The sequence below is a fragment of the Pipistrellus hanaki genome, assembly GCF_964339955.1.
Source record: "Pipistrellus hanaki genome assembly, chromosome: 9".
Lineage (NCBI taxonomy): Eukaryota > Metazoa > Chordata > Mammalia > Chiroptera > Vespertilionidae > Pipistrellus > Pipistrellus hanaki.
In genome coordinates this window covers 45208269-45227543 of record NC_140511.1, presented here as the reverse complement: position 1 = coordinate 45227543, position 19275 = coordinate 45208269, and the positions used below count along the sequence as shown (strand labels likewise).

General features: G+C 37.5%; 3 protein-coding genes across 3 annotated transcripts; all 3 read left to right on the top strand.

Moving 5' to 3' along the window:
• Positions 1 to 507: 507 nt before the first annotated feature.
• LOC311627783 (olfactory receptor 51B2-like) lies at positions 508 to 1440 on the top strand (the record flags this gene model as incomplete). The annotated part of the gene is made up of 1 exon (XM_084894343.1): positions 508 to 1440. The coding sequence occupies one exon, from the start codon at positions 508 to 510 to the stop codon at positions 1438 to 1440; it is 933 nt and encodes a 310-aa protein (XP_084750469.1).
• A 4234-nt stretch (positions 1441 to 5674) lies between these two features.
• LOC311627767 (olfactory receptor 51B2) lies at positions 5675 to 6613 on the top strand (the record flags this gene model as incomplete). Its single annotated transcript, XM_084894327.1, has 1 exon — positions 5675 to 6613. One exon carries the CDS (start codon positions 5675 to 5677, stop codon positions 6611 to 6613), a length of 939 nt encoding a protein of 312 aa, XP_084750453.1.
• An 8419-nt stretch (positions 6614 to 15032) lies between these two features.
• Positions 15033 to 15968, top strand: LOC311627778 (olfactory receptor 51B4-like; the record flags this gene model as incomplete). The annotated part of the gene is made up of 1 exon (XM_084894338.1): positions 15033 to 15968. One exon carries the CDS (start codon positions 15033 to 15035, stop codon positions 15966 to 15968), a length of 936 nt encoding a protein of 311 aa, XP_084750464.1.
• Positions 15969 to 19275: the final 3307 nt, after the last annotated feature.

Genomic DNA, 19275 nt, shown 5'->3' with positions numbered 1-19275 from the left:
TAAGCATTAGCTAAAGATTCTGACCCAGATAATAAAGGGTTAGAAAATATTGGAATTAGAGAACTGGAATGAGAAATTTATGAAGGTGGGATACAAGGTTAGCACAATTCTATAGAAAGACTGCGATTTCTTATACTTAAGTGATATGAAAAAAAATAATTTTATAGTCTAAAGGTGTACTATCCAATACTGTAGCCTGTGCTTAGCTTGAATTAGGATTTTTTTGTAAATGTAAACTAAATGCTGGATTTTGAAGCATTGGTACAATCAAGTGTAAAATATTTCATCCATGATTTTTATACTGCTTACATTTGAAATAATATTTTTAACATAGCAGTTAAGTAAAATACATTATTGAAATTATTTGTCACTCTTCCTCTTTAAAAATCTTATATGCCTATTAGAACATTTAAAATCACATATGTATCTTAAATTATATTTCTACTGGGCAAGGCTAATTTACAGAGACTTCACTTTTATTTGTCTGTTTCAATGCAGGGGTCCACCATGTGGTCCAACACTAGTGCTGATCCTTTCCTACTGACTGGCTTCCCAGGTCTGGAGACATTCCATTCTTGGATTTCCATCCCTTTCTTTGTCATCTATATCTCCATCCTCCTCGGCAATGGCACTCTCCTCTTCCTTATCAGAGAAGACCACATTCTTCATGAGCCTATGTACTACTTTTTGGCTATACTGGCAGCCTCAGATCTAGGAGTGACTTTGACAACAATGCCCACAGTGCTTGGTGTTCTGTGGCTGGATCACAGGGAGATTAGCCATGGGGCCTGCTTCTTCCAGGCCTATCTAATCCATTCACTCTCAATCGTGGAGTCTGGAGTCTTGCTTGTTATGGCCTATGATCGTTTTATTGCCATCTGCAATCCCTTAAGATACACCTCCATTCTCACCAATGCTAAGGTGGTGAAGATAGGTCTAGGGGTTCTACTGCGAGGATTTATACTTATTGTGCCCATAATCATCACCCTTTCTAAATTCCCCTACTGTAGGTCACATGTCCTCTCCCATGCCTTCTGTTTACACCAAGATGTGATCAAACTGGCCTGTGCTGACATTACTTTCAATAGACTTTATCCTATAGCCTTGGTTTCATTAACTGGCTTCTTGGACTCTATGATTATCCTTATCTCTTATATCTTAATCCTTAAGACTGTTATGGGCATTGCTTCAGGTAAGGAACAGACAAAAGCTCTAAACACCTGTGTTTCTCATATTAGCTGTGTACTGGTTTTTTATGTCACTGTGACTGGGCTGACCCTCATTCATCGATTTGGGAAATATGTGCCATATATAGTTCATATCATCATGAGTTATATCTACTTTCTCTTCCCCCCTTTCATGAATCCAATAATCTATAGTATTAAGACCAAGCAGATCCAGAATGGTATCAATCGTCTTCTCTCTTTCCATAGAACTTGAGCTTGATTTACTTAGGGTGTTCTCCCCATTGAAAGATGAGTTTTGCAGCAGAATGAATTATATGATACCAATGTGTCTTAGAATCAAAGGGATTGGGATTCCTATCATTTAAAAGACACAGATCCTCTTATTCTCAGCTCCTTGCCCCATCACATCACTAATGACATTGGCTTTAGTTCTGTTGCACTGCTTGGTAGATTAGTTTGCTATTTTCTTTTATTTTATATTCTGGAAAAAAAATCATTACTATTAATGGTTTTGAGGTCAATGACACTTGAAATTATTGCAGGGTCTACACAAAGAAAGGAGAATGAGATAACTTGATAGAGTTCTGTGTGGAAATAAACAGTTTAGATATTTTCTTTATGTATTGGTTTCAGAAACCCCCCTTGGCATTAGAGTAGATCAGAAATAGATGAGAGTAAGGTATTCAGACCAAGAGAGGTCTTGCTGTTATAATAACCAGAAGGCAAACAAGAAGGATTTCAGCAGATTCCAACATGGTTAGCATTCCACAAAGAATTGTAAGAAGACCAGTTGATAATATCTGATGTTTTCCAATTAATGAGCTGAGGACTCCAAATTATCTAACCTATATAATACCGTAAAAGGTCAGGGACCATAAGTGTAACAACTGGAACAACCGCTCAACCAGTCACCATGAGGTGCATTGACCACCTCTCAGTCCCCTTACCCCTCCGCCCATGAGTCATGGTGGGTGGGGCAGCTAGTGGCAGTTGCAGTGGTGGGGCACACAATTTTGTGCACTAGGCTTCTAGTAATAAAATAAAGTTCTATTTTTTGCACACCTAAGATTTTGTTTTGTGTTCTACAAGTCATAACTTCTACATATGAAAAAGAGGTACAAATAATGGAAGCATTCTAATAATATTTTTTTTTTTCTGGAATGAGAGGTTGGTAATAAACAAGCCTTCCAGAAATATTCTTATTTTATAGTTTTGAAACACAAAGTTAACTTAGGGCCTTCAATGCATTTTATTCTTTGTAGAAGTCAACACGATCAACATCTGTACATTAACAGTATATGAAGAAAGGCTATGTGTTATTATTTCATCAAGAGATAAGAAGGCTTGGAAAGAATTTTGGACGTTAAGCAAAATTATAGGAAACTAAAGGCCTGTTGCACGATATTTGTGCAAGAATAGGCCTTCCTTCCCCTGGCTTCATTCCCAGCCTCCCAGGAGCCAGCAAGTCCCCACTCCCAGCAAATCCTCGCTTCTGTCCAGAACACCGCTCTCTCAGCCACTCCCCACCCCTTCATAGCAGGCATCCTGCCCCTCCGGGCGCTTCACGCCTGCATATGCAAATTCACCATCTTTGTTGGGTTAATTTGCATACTCACTCTGTTTGGCTGTGGGCATAGCAGAGGTATGGTCAATTTACATGTTTGTCTATTATTAGGTAAGATATGTTGGCAAATGAAATGCCAATGTATTCAATCAATAATTAGACCATTAGTTTTTTTAATTTGAGAAGATGCATGTCTATAGGGAGTTTTCCCTATTCCCAAAAATATTTTTTTTGTGCTCCCCTTAACATGCTACCATCTGTGCAATAACAACAGTGCTATGAAAACTCATGATATTTTCTTTCTAATAGCCACTATTGTGTTATAGTCTGTGGGGGGAGGGGAAAAAAAAAGACCGAGCTGCTCACTGTGAACCTGGCACAAACCGATTAAATATGTTAAAATAAAATAATTTTAAGAAAAAAATTGACTGTCATGTACATGGCTACTAAGGAATTTATTAATGTTCTTCTGTATCAGAAATTATTTTCCCCCAAACAAACAGAAAAAAACAAAATTTCAATTGGAATTCATGAATTCTAGGAATAAAGATGGTACAAGTGTCCCTGGGATAAATTAAATCATGTTTGGCATTTGAAAGACGTAAGGAAAAGGACATTCATTGATTTCTTAAATCCCAATGCCTAGGATTCTGAGTGTCTGGGTGTAGAGAAGATGTCACATAACCAAGTCCTGATGTTTCTATATCTGCTGGCCTTTCAATTTCTAGTTTTCTTCACACATCTTTTGGGAAACATTTTGTTTAGAGAGAAGAGAGAAGGTAGAGAAATCAAAGAATCTCTTGAGTGTCTATAAAGATGTAACTCTGGGGAGGTAATTTCTATGTACATAGTGAGCTAATGAAACCTCTTGGGCAAGGCTATATGAGGAAATCATTTGGCCTGAGTCTTCAAATAGTTCAGCAACGGTACCTGTTCCAATAACAAGACCTGAATTGATGAACGTGAGGGACAGAACTATGAATTCACTCATTTCCCCTCTAATGTTAGATGAAATCAAGGAAAAACAATTTTAAAAGTTTTTCCAGAGGTTTGCAAAGAGCGAAGATTTCAGCTGATGTGGGCAACACAATAGCCCAGATTTTCTTTCTTTCTTTCCAATAAGTGTATCAAAGAAACTGTTGGATTTGGACTTTCTAATCTGGACTAGATTGGGAAGTAGGATAACAGGGAATGCCCTAAATTAAATGTGACATTATGTGCTCTTATTAATTTATCTGGATAGAGAATTATAGTTTTTATTCGATCCTAACAGAAGACTGTGTTTGCTTAAGGAACTGCTCTCTTATAAAGGACATTGATAATTATGAGTGAGACTCAGACGGATAAATCCTGAGATGCTGTCTCTGGCCCATCACCCTGGTGCCTAGGGGAGCCTTTCCTCTATTCCACTCGGGAAGGGTGAAGTATATATAAAGAGCAGACAAGGTGAAAGGGAAAGGTATCACACTGTCTTTGCTGTTCACTTATTTATTTGGACTTGTGATGGATTCACAATTCACTATTTTATTTTAAGGTCTATCTTTTTAAGCCTAAAGAATATTACATGGACAGAACAACATTTGCATAATTATAATTTAAATTTCTATATGACTTAAAATGTACTTTAATTTTAGGAATCATATAGTATTGGCAATTTTTATCTCAATGAGCGTCATGTCAATGCAGATATAATTCCGGAGTATTTTGTAACACAAGAGTTGATTTGTCCTGATTCTGATCTACTTCTGCTACTAAGGACATTTTATGAAGGAGGAAAGCATTTTCCTGCTGAGTATACAGACACGCCTTGATGCTTCCAAATATTTGATGAAATAAGTCTGCAGCATAAAAGGTAATATGTCCTCAATTTTGGATTGTGGCAACCAAGAATATTGACATAGTGGAGATGACTGACATATTTAAGGTGAGGGAGCATTATAATATGACCAGTCATATAAGCAACAACTCTTCAGGAGCTAAGTGTTGGAGGAAAAGGAGATAGGGCTAAGTGAAAACATAGAGAAAGAATCCGAACACATAATTATGTGAAATGATTTTAGAAACAAGAACCATTGAATAGTGAAGGAACAATAAAACTATTGCATGAGAATATTTAGAAGAAATGCGATAATCAACCAGGTAGAAAAATAGAAAAAGCATCTATCTCAAAGGTGGAATAGATAAGATATGTTTGGAGCAGTACTTCTCAGATATTATTGCCCATTGTGATAAAATGCAAATTTTGATTCAGGAAGTTGGAAGTGGAGGTCAAGGCATCATGTCTAACACATCTACATACTTATTAGCTGTGGCTGGTTGGTGGACCATAGTTCTGGTAGCCAGTCTCAAGAAAGGGGTAATTGTTGGAGCAACAAATCAATTGGAAGGGGATAGTGATGCTTGTTGTGTTCCAAAAGCACTGACATTCAATTTCAAAAACAAATAAGTATTTTAAAAAAATAATATGTGTATGTGTTTTCCATAATTGTGAAAAAAAATCAAGATCATAATTAAACTGTCTTAAAAGTTAGCAATCAGAACAGGAAAGCAGCTAAGTGCAATTATTACTCATTTGTACTTATTTATCTTGTTTGTTATTGTTATCACTGTTGCTGAAAAAAAATTTAAAGATACACATACTAGTAAGAACTGATGTTTTAAGAATAATAATATTTTTCAAATTTGAGTATATGTTAAGCATTAACTTAACATTTTGTTCTAATTAGGGAAAGACCAACATTCCTCATCTCGTCTGATACCTGCAAGTCTCTACTCTCCTGCAGGGAAATAGTTTCAGAGTTATATTTAATTATTCCAAAGTTCAAAGATGATGACTGATATTGCCATGATATATCACTCCTGAAATATCTGGCTTCCTGGATTAAAGATTTCTAGAAAGCTGTTCTTCACCTGTAGACATATTATGTGGCCCAATATTAGTGCTGCCCCCTTTCTGCTGACTGGCTTCCCAGGCCTGGAAACAGCTCATCACTGGATCTCCATCCCCTTCTTTGCAATCTATGTCTCTGTGCTTCTTGGCAATGGCACTCTCCTCTACCTAATCAAGGATGACCACGCTCTCCATGAACCCATGTACTATTTCCTTGCCATGCTAGCGGGAACAGATCTGATGGTGACATTGACCACAATGCCAACTGTAATGGGTGTATTATGGCTGAATCATCGGGAGATGAGCCATGGAGCCTGTTTCCTGCAGGCCTACTGTATTCACTCTCTTTCCATTGTAGAGTCAGGTATCTTGCTTGCCATGGCCTATGATCGTTTTATTGCCATTCACAATCCCTTGAGATATACTTCCATTCTCACCAATTCTCGAGTGGTGAAGTTAGGGATGGGAGCTTTTCTGAGGGGTTTCATATCCATTGTGCCTGTAATTGTGCGTCTTTTTTCATTTCCATATTGTCACTCTCATGTTCTCTCTCATGCTTTCTGTCTTCACCAAGAAATTATGAAACTGGCCTGTGCTGACATAACTTTCAATAGACTGTACCCTGTCATTCTGATTTCTTTAACAATCTTCTTAGACTCTTTGATCATCCTTTTCTCCTACATCCTAATTCTTAGGACTGTCATGGGCATAGCCTCTGGTGAAGAGAGAGCCAAGGCCCTCAATACCTGTATCTCTCACATCGGTTGTGTCCTCATCTTCTATGTCACTGTTATCGGTCTGTCATTTATTCATAGGTTTGGGAAAAATGTGCCGCAAGTGGTCCACGTTATAATGAGCTATGTGTACTTTCTCTTTCCTCCTTTAATGAATCCTATCATTTACAGTGTCAAGACCAAGCAAATTCAATATGGCATTCGCCGCCTTTTAACTAAATATACAATTGAAAGCTAAACTCTGATGTGGGTGACTGTCCAGGAAAGAAGGTGAGGATCAGAGATTTCTTTGAATTGAGAGCAAAGAAGTTCACAAGGTCTGTAAACTTTCTGTGGCAGCCTCCACTTCTTCAAATGATACAATGACATCTATGAGGCTCATCAGGGGTCTGCTCTTGACTTCATGGATTTGGTGTTTGTTAGGTTCATGGATTGATTTGTTTGTCATTATCCTGTGTTCTTCTCTCTAAATGTTAAGTAGAGAAAGGAAATATTTCTGATACATCTGGAAGATTAAGTGTAATCTGTTTTTTTTGTTATATTTAATTAATATTATTGCTATAAACCATCGATTTTATCAGTTTTTCAATTTGATGTATCAATTTACATGTCTTTCTTTGAACTTCTCTGCTCATATCTCTTGCTTATTTTCCTATTAGGATGTTCATGCTTTCTTAACTTATTTGTGGGAGTGTATTATGATAAACAAACCCCAGTGAGTCATTGATATTGAAAAATTCCCACTATATCTCTATATATATTTTTTAATTTTATGCATAAATAACTTTATTAATATTTGTGTTATTAAGATTTGGGGGCCATTTGATAAAGGCTTCCTTAAATTCATGTTTATTTACTTATTTTTAAAAATATTTTGAACAACATTTTACATATTTTATTTTATATTAGGTTAATATTTAGGGAAAAGCAAATCAGTCCTCAAGGTAGTATCACTATTCATTTGGCTATCATTTTAAGGTATGAGACAGGAATAACACTAAACAAAAATGTTCTAACTGCAAGCAGATATAAAATATTGCCTATGCAGATCACAGTCCACTGGAGAATCAAATTTCAAATAAACTTCAGGAAGCAGAAAAAAGAGAGCAAAAAAAAATTGATAACCTATTTGGAAAAAAATAATGACAGAGAAGTTCCCTAACCTGGTGAAGAAAATAGACAGACAAGTCCAAGAGTGTCAAGCAAGATGAGCCCAAAGAGGCCCACTCTAAGGCACATCATGGGGATGTAAAGTAAAGCGATGGTGAAAGACAAAGAGGGAGTTCTAAAAGCAGCAAGAGAAAAGTAGTTAGTTACCTAGAAGGGAGCTCCCATAAGAATATCAGCTGATTTCTCAACAGAAACTTTGCAGGCTAGAAAAGGATTGACAAATTTTCAAGTGATAAAAAGCAAGGACCTACAACCAAGGTTTGTTTCTACCAAGCAAAACCATTATTCAGAGTTGAAGGACAGATTAAGAGCTTCTCAGGCCCTAGCTGGTTTTGCTCAGTGGATAGAGCAGCAGCCTGCAGATTGAAGGGTCCCAGGTTTGATTCTGGTCAAGAGCACGTGCCCAGGTTGTCGGGTTCTATCTCCAGTGGCAGGGGTGCGGGGAGGGGAGAGAATCTTCAAGAGGCAGCAAATCAATGATTCTCTCTCATCATTGATGTTGCTATCTCTCTTTAAATTATATTTTTACTAGAGGACCATTGCATGATATTCATGGAAGAATAGGCCTCCCTTCCTCTGGCTTTGCTCCTGGCTGCCCGGGAGTCTGAAGTCTTCACTCCTGCCAGAGCACTGCTCCTGTAGGTTTCTCTGCCACCGCCTTTCCCCCTCATAGCAGATGTCCTGCCCTTCCCTATCACTCCATGCATTCATATGTAAATTAACCCACCACCGGCAGGTTAATTTGCAAACTCATTCCTGATAGGCTGTGGGTGTAGCTGAGATATGGTCAATTTACATGTTTGTCTATTATTAGGTAAGATTAATTCCAGAGAGGAAGTGAGAGAGATAGAAACATCAATGATGAGAGAAAATCATTGATTTGCTGCCTCCGGAAGCCCCCTCCCCCCCCCCCCAACACACACACACACACACACACACACACACGCACACACACACACACACACTGGGGATAGAACCCAGCCCTTGACCAGAATCGCACCTAGGTCCCTTCAGTCTGTAGGCTGATGCTCTATTCAATGAGCAAAGCTAGCTAGGGTCTGAGAAGCTTTTAATCTGTCCTTCAACTCTAAATGATAACTTTGCTGGGTAGAAAGCTTAGTTGTAGGTCCTTGCTTTTTATCACTTTGAATATTTTGTCAATCCCTTCCTAGCCTGCAAAACAAGGCGTGTGTGGGTGGGCAGGGCTGTATGTGTTGCAAGGCGCATGTGGATGGGTGAGAACTTGACTCTGTGTCCCGGAGTCAGTCTGGGTCTCATGCTATATCGTGTGCTGAGCCGTTGGTATTATAATGACTATGTATATAGTGCAAGGTGGGTACATGAAATATTAAGGGGTCCATTTTGTAAAGTATATGATTGTCTAATCACTATGCTATACACCTGAAATTAATACAAATAAAATATAAGATTGAATGTAAACTATAATTGAACAAAAACTCTATTAATTTGCTCATGCTAAGTGAGAAAGATTCCAGCTATCTGGCAAGGATCTTTAAGGTCTTATTGTTTTAATTCCCTATAACTTACGTCTGAGAGGAATAGGAGAATCAAGCTATAGTGAAGCTGCATCACTGGAGGCTTGCAGGGCACACAGTGGGGTGGGAAATGACATGACCATCTTTAGAGTTCCTAAAGAGGTAGAAGAGGGCTACTCACTGCTGGGCAAGCAGGATTGTTTCCGAGATGGAAGATGCAGACTGTAGAGAGGTGGGTTTATTGGTGAGGATGATTGAATGTTCTCTTCTCGGTGCCATCATATTTTGTTGAAGAAAATATTTTTCCAGTTTTATTGAGATACAACTTATATACATTTACTGTGTAAATTCAAGGTGAACAGCATAGTGGTTTGACTTACATATATTGTGAAATGATATGTAACATCATTTAGTCAACATCCATCACCTCATCTAGACACAATAAAAAGAGGAAACAAACAAACAAACAAAATACAACAACAACAAACTGACAGCACTTCTCTTTTTGATGAGAACTCTCAGGATTTACTCTCCTAACAACTCACATGTACTAGTATATCATACTAGTACAGCAGTGCTAAATATAGTTATCATCTGCAGTAGTTATTTATCTTGTAAAGGGGAAGTTACTACATTTGACCACTTTCTTCTAATGTCCCCTTCCCTTTACCTTTGCCTCTGGTAACCACAAACCTTATCTTTTTATGAGTTTGCTTGTCTTATTTACCCCATGTAAATGAGATCATATGGTATTTGACTTTATCTGACTTAACTTGGCATAATGCCCTCAAGGTTCATTTGATTTTACAACTGGCAGGATTTACTTATTTGTGTGTTTTTTTTTTTAAGGCTGAATAATATTCCAGTGTGTATGTGTGTGTGTGTGTGTGTGTGTGTGTGTGTGTGTGAAGGAGAGAGAGAGATAAATTCTTTATCCATTTATCCATAGATGGACAATTAAATCATTCCCATATCTTAGCTATTTTAAATAATGCTGCAATAAACATGGGGGTACAGAATTTTTTTTCAACTTAGTGTTTTCATAGGAAATATTTTTGAAAATTATTCCCAACTTCTCAAATGCATACTAACAGAAGAGTAGATAACTAAATTGTGGTATACTTCCATAATGAATGACTATACTACATCAAGAACATTGGCTGGGGTCAAAGTATCAGTTTGAACAACAAAAGTAGCATCTACTATATTTTATTTGTTTTCTTGTTTTATATTATGATACAAGTATGTTCTAATCAATAATAATGCACATTACCCTTTATGCTGCAGGCTTGAAAATGCTTGGGTTTAAAAAAATGTATCAGTTTGGGTACTTCCTCCAATTATTTTGGATATACAGTATGCCTAATAATGGAATTGCTACATGGTATGGAATTGTCAAACTTTTTCACAGAGCCTATACTATTTTACATTTAACCAGTAACACACAGAGTTCTAGTTTCTCCACATTCTCACTGACACTTGTTATCTATTATTTTTATTACTAGAGGCCTAGAGCATGGATTTGTGCACCAGTGGGGTCCCTCGCACTTGTGCACAATCAGGGCTAGGGAGGGACCCCAGGAGGGCTCCAGGGTGTGTCAGGCCTGTCTCACCCAATCCCAATTGGCCAGACGCCAGCAGTAAACTAACCTACTGGCTGGAGCTTCTACCCACTCCACGGTCAGTACACTTCATAGCGACTGGTCAGAAGGTTTAACAAACAGTTGGACACTTACCTTATTAGGCTTCTGTTATATAGGATAGTGACTCTAATAGATGTGAAGTGGTGTCTTATTGCTTTTTTCTAATGATTAATAATACTGAACATTTTTTCATGTTGTTATTGGCCTTTGGAACATATTCTCTTGTAAAATGTGTACTAATTTTCTTTTTAAATCAGAATTTTCAGATTTTCTTTTGTTTTTTAAAATAAAATTTAAATTACAGTTTTAGGATTAGATGGCCTTTTCAGATTGTTATTCCTAAAAATATTATGGTGTGTTGGAATATAATTCATAAACAGTTTTAAATAAGAGGAATGGGATATTGTTTTCTAAATACCAATATTTAAGAAGAAAATTTGACCAATCTTTCAATTCTATGATCCATAAAACACTGGAGAGTGACTTAGAACTTATTTTATCTGACATCAGAGACTGCTTCTCTTAGAGAGTCTCCATCCAGCGAAGAAATGGAGGCACAGATATTTCTCAGATGGAAGGAGAAAAGAGATTATTTTGTCATTCCCACACAGCCTAGGTGGAAATGAGTTAGAAATATTCCCTGGGGAGCTGTCTCTTTAATAAATATACCTCTCATCAGGACTCTGAACACATACTGAGGATACAGCAACAAAGTAATCATCAGACTGTGCTTACCACAAAAAGAAAGCTGTGGCTTAGGTAAGGAAATCCAGGGATTCAAATTCAACAAGGATGTTTTAAGGGTAACTTTTCTAGCGGTTGTAAAGTACAGCTTAAGGAATATAGTCAATAATATTGTAATGACTATTTATGGTGTCAGACGGGTGCAATACTTATTAAGGGGGTCACTTCATAAGTTATATTAATGTCTAATGTCTACTTAAAACTAATAGAATATTGAATGGAAACTGTAAATGAAAAATTTTTAAAGATGGAAAAAGAAAAACACTTCCACATGGCATGTAATTCTTCTGTAAAGGATTAGAAAGCATGCAATCCTTTTTTAAATAAGTTGAAGAATTCAGGGAAAGACAATCTTGGATAGGAGAACTCTATTTTAAATGGATATAGGTTGAGAACATGAGCTTGGGAGTCCCATTAACTTGAATTTGAATTCCTGTATGTCAAATGTTAATTGTGTGGCCTTTGACAAATATTTAACCTATTGAAGGTAAATTTTCTCATCTGAAGAAAGTAAATAATACATTGTTTTCACTTTCTTGTTATTTATTGACTACATCTCATAATCATTAAGCATCTATTACTACCATCCTGCTGAAATTGTTATGATCATCAAAGACCTATTTGCCAAAAACAATGGACACATCTGATTTTTTTTTTTATCGTACTTGCCAATTCTGACATTACCTTTCACTATTAAACTACAGCACTAACTACTATTTTTAAAAAATGTAGTTTCCACTGGCTTTGTAATAACAGATCATTTTCATGGTCCTCTTAAATTTCTGCCTACTTCTTTGTTCATTTCCTTTGAGACCTTTTTTCTCTATGTCCCAAAATAAAGCTTTTCCTAGGTTTACAACTTTTCTCTCCATATATACTTTCCCATCTTAATTCATAACTAAGTAAATATTCCCCGAGATTTGGCATATCATCTCTACTAATGAACAGTATGGTTGCTAGGAGAGATGGGTAGAGAAAAGATCAATATGTTTTGAAAATGACTACCACTTTAGGGGATATTGTCAATGACAAAAAAGGTCAATGTAGGCACTATAGTAGCAAATACTCTGGGGGAACTGATGTCTGCCATCTGACTAGATTCACTGAACCACAACTGATGTCAATTACTTAAAAGCTGGAGTATTTCCGATTTATTTTTCCCTAAAGGAGCACACATTCTCAGGCAATAGGTAATTGTATGAATGGAGTGAGGTAGGAACCAGTAATTTATGGAGTGCTTATAGATTATCCAGATGTAAAGGGAAGATATTCCTATTTTCTCATCATGATTCTCATGTGCCCTCTTCTCTCTTCCTTATTCTTCAACTTCTTACGTATTTGTAACTGGTTTCTGGAATAGATTTTCCACTTCCAGTCAACATGGCAAGTTGAAGAAACTCTGAATGATGTATCTGTGTGACTCCCGGAAATTATAGAGGACTAAGGGGTAGCTGCTTTCTGAGATTCAGCCCACATACAACCCTCAGAGTGGAATGGGGGGATAACAAATTCCTATCATCTCTGCATTCCTGATGGAGACTCTAGGCTTGCTGGTGGTGTTGAGAAATTTTACTGTCACACACCACATATAAAGAGACTCTCAAAACTGGGCAGCTATTCCCCCTCTCTCCCCTGGCATATTTGAGATATGTAGGCAATTCCTGACAGTGACAAATTGACAAAATCAAATGTCAGTGTGGCTGCTGCTAGGGACTGCAGATAGCAAATAGGGTACTCTTTTCTAACTTAGGTCAATCAAAAATATTAGTGAATCAAAATAATTCTAGCCAAAGGGATTACCACACAGTTTGATACCTCAACCCGCTTCAGCTCAAATTCCAAAACCCATAGATCCAGACGTTTACAACACCATGTAGCAATAACAAGTCTGGATTTCCCCTGCTTCCTCCACCTGGTCCACTTCCTGGCAGCACCTGGTCCAAAGAGGTCATTTGTCCCTATCCCATATTATACATTGTGGTAGTCATTTATCTTTTCATTTCACATGTTTTATTGGAAAGGCAATGTTAGCAGGTAGGAATTACAATTTATGATGATATACACGTCACTCTGTGAAAAGGTAGTAGAAAAGTGTTGTCAAGCTAAACCCCACATCAGCTATGGTTCAGTAGATCTGGTCAGATGGCAGACATCAGTTCCCCCAGAGTATTTGTTATTTCAGGACCTACATTGGCCTTTTTGTCATTGACAGTGTCCCCTGAACTGGTGGTCATTCCCAAAACATCTTGATCTTTTTTCTACCCAGTCTCTACCAACCACATTGTTCATTAGGAGAGATGATAACAGGTGCCAAATCTTGAAAAACATTTATTCTTGTTTTCAAAGATTTTTATCAAATGCAAGTGGTGTAAAGATTTGCTATCACCTTATTCTTCCTGAATTCCTCTTCAAAGGCTCAAGTAGTGATGTTTATGAGAGAAAAAAATATTTAAAAGACTGTGGACTCATATAGATTCCACTGAATTTGGAAGAAATTAATGTTTTTCTTGTGGTTCTTTTTAATTTTTATCATAATCAACTTGCCAAAAAATTGTTGCTTATATGAAAACAATGCTCATTTGACTAGATATGATCATAATTATAAATAAGTCCTAAAGTTCCATATAAAAGTCAAATTTAAGTTTTATAAATATAGACTTTCTAGATTCATGACTATTAGAATACCAATATGATTGTCTCCATCAGCAATGAAGCTTTACATCTGAGTCTTAATCTTCTTTCCAGAGCTGCTTGTATAAAGTATATCCATTCAATCATTAAATTCTTATATCTCTTTAGCCTTTCAGATATTATACATTTTTCTTAAAATATCGATCTTCTGGCATCGAAAGAGACCTTTGTTCTAGGAGTCTGTCTTCATTTTAATGTTTATTTTATTTTTGGAGCTTTCAACTCCTGCCTTTTTCTGTTTTAAACTTTGCCTCTGGTGCTTCAGGTCTTACATCCTGAGTCCCAATTCCACTGAGTAATCATACCTTTCTAAAACCAGTTAATCAACTCTGCCCACTTTTTCTGATTTCTCTGGAATCTACCAGTCATTTGAGATGGTAATACTGATACAATATTTCTTAAACATTTTTTATAGAGATGGACTCATTTCTGTTGATTAATTATTTCCCTTAGTGTTGAGCCTGAAACAAATACGATTGAATTCAAGAAAGAAAATAGGAATTGGTTTAAATTGGAAAGAAATACATCAATGGTCTATATAAAAGATAATAAAAAGAGGAATAAGATACTGAAGACAATAACATAGAGCCAAAGAAATTATTTTTGGGGACTAGAAGTAGAGACTAGAAACATAGATGTAAATTGTGTGAATGACAGAATAAAGGTTGCATGTTGAAGAGTAAAAGTTGTTGACATTCATTACTGTGATTAATGTTATTGTTGTTCCTTATTCCAGGCAAAGGCTTTGTGATCACAGACATAATTAAGAGTGAGATAATTCACAAAATCTTGTACATTTGGAAGGGAAGTATCACCTGACAATGTGCTACAAGAAGATGGAGAGTAAGAAATTATGCTAAGTATTTAAAGGGCAGGTCTCTGCAAAAGCTCTTCTCTACTTGTAAAACCTACCATGTGGTCCAACAACAGTGCTGCTCCCTTCCTGCTGACTGGCTTCCTGGGCTCAGAGGCAATTCACCACTGGATCTCTATACCTTTCTTTATCATTTACCTCTCCATTCTTTTTGGCAATGGCATACTTCTCGTCCTTATTCAGAATGACCACAATCTTCATGAGCCCATGTACTACTTCCTGGCTATGCTGGCAAGTACAGATCTTGGAATGACACTAACTACAATGCCCACAGTCCTGGGTGTCCTGTTGTTGGACCGGAGAGAAATTGCTCAGCGTTCCTGTTTTACCCAATCTTATTTCATTCATTCCCTGGCCATTGTAGAATCAGGTGTCTTGCTTGCTATGGCATTTGATCGTTTCATTGCCATCCGATATCCTCTGAGTTATAACTCCATTCTCATTAGTTCCCGAGTGATGAAGATAGGACTTGGGGTACTGATGAGGGGCTTTGTGTCCATTGTACCTCCAATTCTGCCACTCTATTGGTTCCCATATTGCCATTCCCATGTTCTTTCCCATGCCTTTTGCCTCCACCAAGATGTTATGAAACTCGCCTGTGCTGATATTACATTTAATCGTATATATCCAGTTATTCTGGTTGCTTTGACCTTCTTCCTAGATGCTATGATTATCCTATTCTCTTATATCCTAATCCTTAAGACAGTTCTGGGCATCACTTCTGCAGAAGAGCGAGCTAAGACTCTCAACACCTGTGTCTCCCATATTAGTTGTGTCCTAATTTTTTACATCACTGTGATTGGCCTGACTTTCATCCACAGGTTTGGAAAACATACCCCACATGTGGTCCACATTACCATGAGCTATGTCTACTTCCTCTTTCCTCCGTTCATGAACCCCATTATATACAGCATCAAGACCAAGCAAATTCAGAGAAGCATCATTCATCTGTTTTTTGGCCACTCTAGGGCTTAAGCCTTCATTCTAGAATCTTAAGCTCTGTAGAATTTTTTACCCTTTTCCATTTGTTTTCAGAGTTTGATGATATTTTAATTATTACATAAAGCTAAAAGTGTACTTGAGCATATAGATATAGATAGATATAGATATAGATATAATGTCTAATATTAAGCCTGTATTAGAATATATATATATTAAAATAGAATATATCCTATATAATAAAAGCCTAATATGCTCAGTGTCTGACCATTCAACCATTTGACCAGTAGCTATGACATGCACTGATTGCCAAGGGGAAGATGCTCCAACCAATAGGTGAGCTTGCTGCTGAGGTCTGGACAATCAGGACTGTGTGAGACAGGCCAGACATGTTCTGGAACCCTCCCACAGGCCCTCCCCAGCCGGCCAATTTCCCATGGTCCCTTCCTGGTCTCTAAAATATTTCTTCGAATTAATTTTCTTTCAATGTGCACAAATCCATGCACTGGGCTTCTAATATTGATATAATTTTTTATTAGAATATATATTATAACCTATATAATATACTATGTATACATTTTATTATATATTTTCACTAGCAATGAAAATCCAGACAATATCCAATGTGAAAAATACTATTTATTTATAATACTTACTGTATTATTGGAAATATTTATAAGCAATAAAATTTTTAAATAAGAGACTCTGAGTCTCTTAGACTAATAAATGACATTTATTGACAGAATAATTGGGTGACATTCAACATTTTTGCAAAGGGTCAGGAAATAAAGCATTTTCCAAGGAACAAGTAGTAAGTTTCCATCTATTCCTTTTTAGCAGAAATAAGACATGGGATTTCCTTGCACAGGTATAAAACCTATAGATGAGGACACCATGGTTACAACTTCTCTGGCCAGGTGGTGCCATGGGCCTGTGAGCGCCTTTGCAGGGAGGGTGTCCACCCAGTCTTGATGCCCACTTCCTGGCTGGGCTGTGCAGCAGGCCTGCACATGCCTCCACCAGGGGGGCTGCCCCCATCCTGATGCTCCCCTCTGGGCCCGGCTGGGCAGCGGGCCTGCATATGCCTCTGTTGGGAGTGACCTCCGCCTCTGAGGCAGCATGACATTAGTGCTGGACAGGCCTGCATGCATCTCTGCTGGGGGTGGAAGTCCCTGCCTCTGTCCCCGCCCACCAGCTCCTGCCTGCGCATGCAGCCTGTTGACCAGTCGTGACTGGGACACCGTTAGGACCAATTAGCACATTGACTCTTTATATACATATAGATTCTGATTTATGGAGGAGAGGTGCTAGTTTTAGACATTTAGTAATTTAAGCCCGGTAATGAAGATGGTGACATTTCTCTTTATTTTTGCCTTGCCTGAAATCTGACCAAAAAAAAAAAAAAAAATGTTTACCTCATTTCCAAACATTTAACTAAAATGTAACTAAGCCTTGATAAGCTCCTTTCTCTAGGTCTTGTCCCCTTCCTCTTCCTTCATGGGTGGCTGGTGGACATGTGTATGGTTTTGCATGCAAGTGTGTATATGCATGTGTGTGTATGTGTGTGTGTGCGCATGTGTGGTGTGTGTGTGTGTGTGTGTGTGTGTGTGTGTGTGTGTGATGGGAGGAGGGGTGTCTCCAGAAACACTCACTGGATATGTGATCTTCTCCAGGACTCACTTCAATCTTAAGTTTCTCCATCTGTAAAACAAGAGTATTAGACCTGGTTCTCTCTCTCTCTCTCTCTCTCTCTCTCTCTCTCTCTCTCTCTCTCTCTCTCTCTCTCCCCCTCTTTCTCTCCCTTCTCTTAATTAGCATACTGTTAAATTGACTTGTTCAGGATCCAGAACAGTTCAACACCAAAACAACTCTTCCAAACTATATTTTATAGTCATATATCCACCCCTCTCTTAACTCTGGGCAAGCACTTGTTTCCTTTCTATCATTGTAGTTTTATCTTTTTAAGAATGCCATACAACAAAAATCATACAGTATGTAACTTTTTGAGAGTAGTTTTTTTCACTCAGCATAATGCCTTTAAGATTCATCCAGATTGTTGTATTTTTCAGTAGTTCATTTCTCTTGAAGTGTTGAGTAATATTTCTCAAATGGACATCCTAATACATAGATATTAACTGTTTTCCTGCAATTACCCAATAATTTTCACCTGGTTAGTCTTAGCCTCCACTTACCTTCCATTTTGACCATTCTTTCCAAGCCTGTTTCTAAAGACATTTTCTTCCACCAGAACTTTCCCACATCCACTTTTTAAATGCCAGACCCTCCTATCTTTCTATCTCTCTTACTCATGAACCTTATAGAAATCACTCAGGACTTGGGTTTATAGTATATTTATCATCCTCCTCCTCCTTTCTTTATTCTCTATTCTTGTGAATGCTCCCTCATGAGACATACTCTCCAGTCACTCCCTATATCTGAATTCTCAGTGTGGGCCTTGTTTCATTCACTAGCTGTGGCTTCTCTAATAACCTGCCCAAGTCTCCTGGCATCATTATAAAATGTTATGACTGTTGAGCAACTACATCCAAAAGTATTGTTGACATAGGGTAAGGAAACTAAATCAGCAAAATAAACTGTAATACAGATAAGCAAATGTACTGCACTTAAGACAAATATTCAACTCCATAACTATAAGTGGGAGACAACAGGCATGTTTCTGTCCCAGATCTGACATAACCCTGCCTTATTTAATTCGTTTTAGATGCCTAGGTTAGATTCTGATGTCAAAGGCAGTCCTCAAAAGATTTGAAAAAACAATTTCTAATACACAACCCATGCTTCATAAATGATTTAAGAGCCTGTTAATAGGGAATGGACACTAATATCTCCTATTTTCCTTAATCTGAATCCCCAGCCTCTCAACACTTCCAGTCCCACTCCTACTGCCACAGGCTTTGGAGGTAGACAGAATAATTAAACTTGGTAGACAAAGGAGAACATTATGTCAAACCCTAAAGGAACACCCAGACTTCTTAAGTCTTCTCTGATGGTTTCAGAGAGCAGAGTAAGGAAATGCCTGTGTTTTTTGGAAGAGAACATGGCCATTCTGGAGGCAACATTTACTTTTAAACAGTGCCCTTTCAGAACTACTAGTTCTTTGAAGAGATTTCTATCTGAGGTGAGCTAAACAGGAAGCATAAGGCCCCAATCCATTCTGTTGGAAAAACTTAAGCTCTTGTTATAAGATTTTTTGGTCATAAAATATCAAATTCTTACCTCTATCCTAACCCTACCCTATTCACAATTTTGGAACATTAATTATGTATCATTTACTGTCTACTGTCCATCAAATAGAGTTAGGAATGAGTCATTAAAATACTAT